This window comes from Pterocles gutturalis, unplaced genomic scaffold (assembly GCF_000699245.1).
Source record: "Pterocles gutturalis isolate BGI_N339 unplaced genomic scaffold, ASM69924v1 scaffold12638, whole genome shotgun sequence".
Taxonomy (NCBI): domain Eukaryota; kingdom Metazoa; phylum Chordata; class Aves; order Pterocliformes; family Pteroclidae; genus Pterocles; species Pterocles gutturalis.
Window position 1 is genome coordinate 344 of NW_010123181.1, and position 6,627 is coordinate 6,970.

A 6,627-nucleotide genomic window follows, 5' to 3' on the forward strand; every position below is an offset into this window, starting at 1 on the left:
ACACCATTTACATCCTCTTGAAATTTACTGACAAAGCCACCCAGCTCTCCTGAATCCCAACAGCAGGTGACAGAAAGGCGATGGATAAAGAAAGACTCTTCACTGGGCATTTAAAATTGGGATCTTGTTTAGTAACTGACCTGTAAGAGTTTATTTGTTTGATTCCATTAATTTGGTTCCCAGCCTCTTGTTTGTTCACTTATTACATCAGGTTTATATTCTAGGTTGCAAGACCATTGCAAGAGCATTGGGAAAGGAAGCTTATTGATTTTGCTCAGTGAATCTGTTGTGCAAATAAAAAGCAGTAACTAACTTGCACAACACAACCCAGCACTTAAGATTTGGAAATTCACTGAGTTTTATGGTCTAAGTCAGGAATTACAGTTTACGCAATGAAGAACTATTAAATCTTTTATTGCTGTTCCTATATATGACATTTCATTGTCGTTATCAAGTAGAAATGAAATGAGACTGAGACACATTTTTTTTAAACTCTGTGTTTCTTTACAATTTCCCTCAAATACAGTGCAATGTAAGTATGATGCAGAGTTTTTATACTCTGGCTAACTCAAGACTTTTAATGAAGCCTTAATGTCTTTTACCTTTAACAGGGAAGGATTTTGGAGAAGACCGGACTTTGCAGCCAAATCACTTTTGGCCGATACGTGCGACAGGGACGGAAACTAGGAGTGGATCCAAAGCTCTTTATCCAGGATCTGCAGTTTAACAAAGTACCTGTGAGGGTTTATCACCCTAAAGCTAACTCTGATGGGCGAAGGAGAGGTATCATCTTCTTTCATGGAGGAGGCTGGGTATTTGGAAGTCTTGGTAAGATATTTGCTGGAGGAATTATACTAATGTAGAAAGAACATTCTCATCTTTTTATAAAATTGAAATAAGAGGAGGCTTCAGCATGTGAATTGGGAGGGAGTCTTAAGACAAATACATGCCTTTCTGGAACGAACAGTCCCCAGCTGTCTCAAAGATTAGAGCAAAGCAAAGCACTAATGAAAATATTTCTTTTCCAGATACCTATGAAAAAGTATGCCGCTACATATCCAGAGAGAGTGAATCGGTAGTTGTATCTGTCCAGTAAGTGCACCCTACCCAGTTCTACTGTTTGGAGATTATTGTTGCTGTGGTGCCACAGCAGAGCTGCACTGGTTCTGGAGATGTCCTTTAGGGCTGAGAAATTTCAGTAGAATTCAGTTAAGTTCATAAAGAGACAAATAGTGGTAACTGAGATCTCACAGCTCTTAGCTGTTCATGCCCTGATCTACTCAGAAGAGACAACAATTGAAATATTTGTCACACTAAGAAAATCTATAAAAGCCAATCAAAACCTTCAGTAAAAAAAAGTCTTCCTTGCACTGAACATATGAAGATGTAATAAGATGCTCCAAACAATTGCGATTTATAGAAAAAGAGAGAAAAATCACACTGCATTAATCCCATTTTACACATAGGAAGCAGAGGCATAAAATGATTAAGTTCTCTTGTCAAGAATACACAGGGCGTTTTCAGCATGACAGAAATGTACAAAGTCTCAGTCAGACTCTTAATCAGGAGACAACCCTACTTTGCTGAGTCCTTGTGAATGAATACACAATTTACGGCTTACCTGCAATCACTAACTGAGGAATGCTTGCTTAGGAGGTCATGAGTGTCCTGACCTGGAAGAAAAGCACCCCAAAATGATAGGGCTGGAAGACAGCCCAGGATACCATTTCCTGATTAACACTCATGACATTTCCTTCTCTTACACGTGTCTCTTTCTGTGTACTAGGTACCGTTTAGCCCCTGAACACAAATACCCTGCTGCGTATGAAGACTGTCTTAACGCGACCATACACTTCCTGAAGAACACAGAGCACTACGGCGTGGATCCTGCCAATGTCATCGTCTGCGGGGACAGTGCTGGGGGCAATCTAGCAGCTGCTGTTAGCCAGACCCTCGCAGGTAGATCAGACCTCCCCAAACTACGTGCTCAGATCCTGATCTACCCAGGCCTTCAGGCACTGGACTTCAATTTACCGTCCTATCATCAAAATCGAGGAGTCCCTCTCTTATTCCGAGAACGTGCCGCTTTCTTTGCTTTGCAGTACCTAAATGGGCATGCCCTGCATATGCAAGAGGTCTTGGAGGGCTCTCATATTCCTCCAGATATGAGGCTGAAGTACAGGAAGTGGGTGAGTCCAGATAACATCCCCGAAAAATTTAAGGTCAGAGGTGTGAAGCCACTTAGGCCCACTGATTTTATAGCTGAAGTTTATGAGACAGTGAAAAGATTCTGTGAGCCCAACCTGTGTCCGCTGTTAGCTGAAGATGCTATTGTTCACCAGCTGCCCGAATCTTTCATCTTGACCTGTGAGTATGATGTGCTACGAGACGACGGCTTGCTTTACAAGAAGAGATTGGAGGACAATGGTGTTCCAGTGACCTGGTACCATCTCGAGGATGGATTCCATGGAGTCATAAGCCTACATGATTATTGCGGTTTCTCATTTCCAGCTGGGAAAAGAGGACTGGACAGCGTTGTTAACTTCCTAAAAAGCTTATAGTAAATATCTTAGATTCCACGAGTCTGTTCATGCCTCAACCTAGGAAAATATCTTTTTAGGATATTTAATATCAGGTGATGGGTAGTCAATCAAGCCATTAACAAGGATAAACAAGGCTCATCAGAACCTCATTCCAGCTGTTAGTTGGAACATGGAATATGCAAACCTTATACAAGCTTGTACCATGCTGCAAGCCCTTATCTTTAGCTATGTCAATAAAGAAGAATATTGTTTTGAATGGACATCCTGGTTTGTCCCACTTGTTTAAAATAAAATGTGTCTGTCTGTGAAGAGAGACAGTGTGTTGTGCAGGTATGTGTGGTGTATTGGTACAGAGGAGTACGTCACTTATATCACAGTGTTGTGAGATACACTGCACACTCTGATTCTGAGCTCTATTAGATAAAAAACCGAGCTGACGTTAGAGGGTTAGGAGCCACCACTGCTCAGCAGTGAATATGATGCAACCTAGAATGTGGTTACTGGAACGACAGTCACCCGGGGGATAGCAAACACACATCGTTCTACGGCCAGGTAGTTCCACACATCACCCGTGGTTCTCAGCACAGAGACAGCAGAAGTGGAGCTGCTTTCTGCCCTGGTTTTAGCACTGGACTACTGAGTAATCTTTCACCCACATAACCTGAAGGACAGTGCCAACAACCAGGAAGGGTAATGCTGGTGAGACGAAGGAATATGATTTCATCGCAACAGGATGGCCAGGACTGGTGGAAAATTGAACCCAAATACTCTAATAAAGTTCTAATTGGAAACTGGCTGGAAGAGAGGAAAAGGGTAAGATGAGGAAAGAAGCGTGAGAGCAGGAACAGAGTGGGTCAGGAGCAGCGGTCTGGAGGTAGTACACTGCTGCAGGCATAAGCGAGAGTCCAGGCTCAACTCAGGAGAGAAATAAAAGGGAGAAGGTTAAGCAGCTTGTTCAGCCTACATTAGTTTTGTTTATGATCTGCCATTCTTCTCTCTAAGCCAGGACAGAAGCAATGCCCGAGCGTGGGCTATATGCTGTGGTTCCATCAGATACAGCAGTGTCCGATTAAAAATGCCATAGCGCTTTTTGTGGCAATCGCTTCAGACTGCTACACAACTTATATACAGCTATACAACAACAATATATACAACTTAATAATATATACCAACATTATACAAGAGAGGCTTCATTAACCCTTCTGCAAGTTAATACTTATTATTTCTTGTATCAGAGGATCTTTAATAGTTTGGATATTGGTTTCATTTGCTTGTATAAACAAGAGCACCGTTGCCAGTAGAGCTGCTCTACAGATTGCATACCCTGCTTAAGAGCTGAGTAAAATTTTATCACTAGGCATTTAACTTTGTCAAAACATGACTGTTAGGTTCAATATTGGAGCTGTTAGGGCAAATCCTCCCAACTCTGCTAAAATTACTTCCTTTAGATTTCTTTTCTTTTTCTTTTTTTTTTTTTTTTTGCTGGAGCAAAATGCTAGACTCCATTGCAGAGTCTGGCCTGCTGTGGCAGAAGTAGGAACAAAGGGACAAAAAAAAGGGGGTTCATTGGCCCTTTTCAGATGCTAGTTCACATGGCAGGTGAAAGTATTTAACACCAAACCATGAATAATTTTTCAAGGGCTGTACACTGAGGAATCAATCCAGAATTTTACAACGGCTGACTTTACCATCTGAGAAAAAGTACACAGCATGGGCTTCTTTCCAAATAAGTGCTTTTAAATGCATAGATGAAGAAAGCAGCACTGGAACAGAGCTGCTGTAATGATCAGATTGCCTCAGCTATACTGAGTGTTGTGTCTCTCTCTAGTTCATAAAAGAGACTGGGAAACTCGGCAGCAGCAGCATATACAGAACAGACTTCCTTTGCTTCCCAGATCACAAACCAGACCAAATGCTAAGGAGAAACATGATGGAAAAATACAGGGTAAGTAAAAGAAATTTCAAATGTAGGGCTGTGTGTGCCAACATTCCAAACTATGATGAGCTTTGACTAATACTTAAATAATCTTTTATATCCTTAAACAACTATATGCGTAAAAGAAGGCACTGCAGCTCTGTGGCCTCTTTACAGGGTCCGGAGCTCCCGTGTATGTTTGTGTCTTCAGGACATTCTGTGCACTATAATATGAGCTTGCTGGTAAAAGAGGATTATTTTCGTCAGCACACCTCCAATTCACAGGAATGAACTGCACTTAAATGGGTCCCAGATCTTTCCCAACAATACTCTTCCCCCAGGTATCACCTGCTAGAACATCCCTTCCTCCAAGGTGCCTCTCCACCCCCGAATATTCTTATGGTTCTCTCCTGACAGAGTGGGAAGGCAGTATATGTAATGCTAGTGCACAACGAAACACTTAAGCAGCACAAGACAAGCAGCTTTTCACCTGCAGCTTCTTAAATGTATCTGCAAATCCGTGATGCATGTGTTGAAATCAGTCTAATTAGATCTCATGACAGATGTAGTTGCTTAATTTAACTGGAAATTCACATTACTTATTTTCAGGGATTAAATTATAAACAAAACCAACAAAAGTACTGATAAAATGTTGTGCTATCACTGGTAGTACAGTGCTAAGCCATCCGAATGCTATGTACAGAGACAAGCAGCATGGTTTCATGTACCTCTCATTTCAGGGGCTGCCAGTGCAGCACTTCCTCAGCCACCACGATGAACCAAAAAGCCGAAATTTAGTATCGGAGTATGATGATGAGTACAACAGACACGGTTATAATCCTGTGCTGCCTCCCCTCCGCTGCTGGAATGGACGCAAGTTTGCCTGGTTTCCTCAGAAATCAGATTTCCCCATTCTTGGTAGTTTTTGGCATTATTAATTCAAACACATGGAACATGGTGCAGTGGTCAATATATAGACTTAGAGCCAGGAACCTCCTTCTGTTTTAACTCTGAAAATGGATCTTGTGGTGACTTTTGGCTACTTTCTTACCTAGTCAGTAGCTTATTTTTCTGATTGGTAAAGTGGAAATGTTATCCATACAACCATACTTAATCACCACAGGGAGCAGCGAGGGATAGGGCCAATGAACAGATTTCTCTGCCCTATGCAATAATGCAAGACACCAGCGGAAAACAAGCAGAGCTGTGAGATACAACTAGCAGGAGAATTCACAGGGTATTATTATGTTTCTGAATGCAAGTGATGTGTACAGCTCTGCTAACTTTTTACGTTATCTACCAGAGAGGCTAGGAAGAATGAGGTCTCCTCACATTTATACCATCACTGCTGCCCTACAGTGATTTCCCTTCCAGCCAGAGGGTAGACAGACATGCCCTGGGGAAAAAAAATAATATCTGTTTTGTCCTTAATCTGCTGTCAAAATAGTACAAATATTCCCTGTGACAACTGTGGAGTAAAAACACTAGGACCAGAAACTTAATTCTACCATTTGTAACATTTAATCATTTCCTGTCTCAGAACCACCCACCAATTATGGCCTTCTTGAGCTCCTGATGAAAAAATGGCACAAGAAAGAAGCTGGAGTGATGAAGAGTGTCTACACTGTTTCCTATCAACCCCCACCGATTTCTGCTTTCATTACTTATCATCTGAGACAAGCTAAACCTCATGGCCTCTCTTCCAACAAGGAACATCTCCAAAACATTAACAGAATCCTGGACTATGAAGGGGGTCGGAAACATCTGCAAGCCATCGGTCAACTGATGAGAGACAGAAAAGCAAGGGATGCCCCTGTGGAAACTGCTTAGGGTGACCTGAAGTACTAAATACAGCTTGTTGCTCATGTACGTAAGAGTGATCTGTTCCATGCAGAGGGAATGGGAATTAGGTTCTATAGGCGGAGGGCTGTCTACTAGTTAGAACAAGTTGCTGGGTTACATTCTGAGCTGCAGATGGCTGGGAATATTTCAGAAGATATTAAATCACTGAAAACAAAATTTTTACCTGTTGTTTTCTAGACCATGAATAGTTACAGTAAGAAAAAAAAAAATAAGAGTGGGATTGAACCTGAAAGGATATAAATCTCTTAATTGTTTTGTCCTTAGTTGTCTTCTCGTTCTTTACACAGCTTACTGTACATTTCTTTA

General features: G+C 41.6%; 2 protein-coding genes across 2 annotated transcripts; both read left to right on the plus strand.

Moving 5' to 3' along the window:
- Positions 1-611: 611 nt before the first annotated feature.
- Positions 612-2,856, plus strand: LOC104459045 (arylacetamide deacetylase-like 4; the record flags this gene model as incomplete). The annotated part of the gene is made up of 3 exons (XM_010077810.1): positions 612-828; positions 1,029-1,092; positions 1,787-2,856. Coding segments are annotated over 3 exons (1,056 nt in total), but the record flags the coding sequence as incomplete, so codon positions are not given.
- On the plus strand, positions 2,771-6,288 carry LOC104459569 (chromosome unknown open reading frame, human C1orf158). Its single transcript, XM_010077811.1, has 5 exons — positions 2,771-2,810; positions 3,211-3,356; positions 4,372-4,488; positions 5,199-5,376; positions 5,999-6,288. The coding sequence occupies exons 1-5, from the start codon at positions 2,771-2,773 to the stop codon at positions 6,286-6,288; spliced, it is 771 nt and encodes a 256-aa protein (XP_010076113.1).
- Positions 6,289-6,627: the final 339 nt, after the last annotated feature.

What these genes read in the sequence shown, in the direction of transcription:
- LOC104459569 (XM_010077811.1), top strand. Translation starts at nt 2,771, where the DNA reads ATGTCAATAAAGAAGAATATTGTTTTGAATGGACATCCTG. An exon ending in GGCTGGAAGAGAGGAAAAGG is followed by an intron (nt 3,357 to 4,371) that starts GTAAGATGAGGA and finishes GTCTCTCTCTAG; the next exon opens with TTCATAAAAGAGACTGGGAA. An exon ending in ACATGATGGAAAAATACAGG is followed by an intron (nt 4,489 to 5,198) that starts GTAAGTAAAAGA and finishes CTCTCATTTCAG; the next exon opens with GGGCTGCCAGTGCAGCACTT.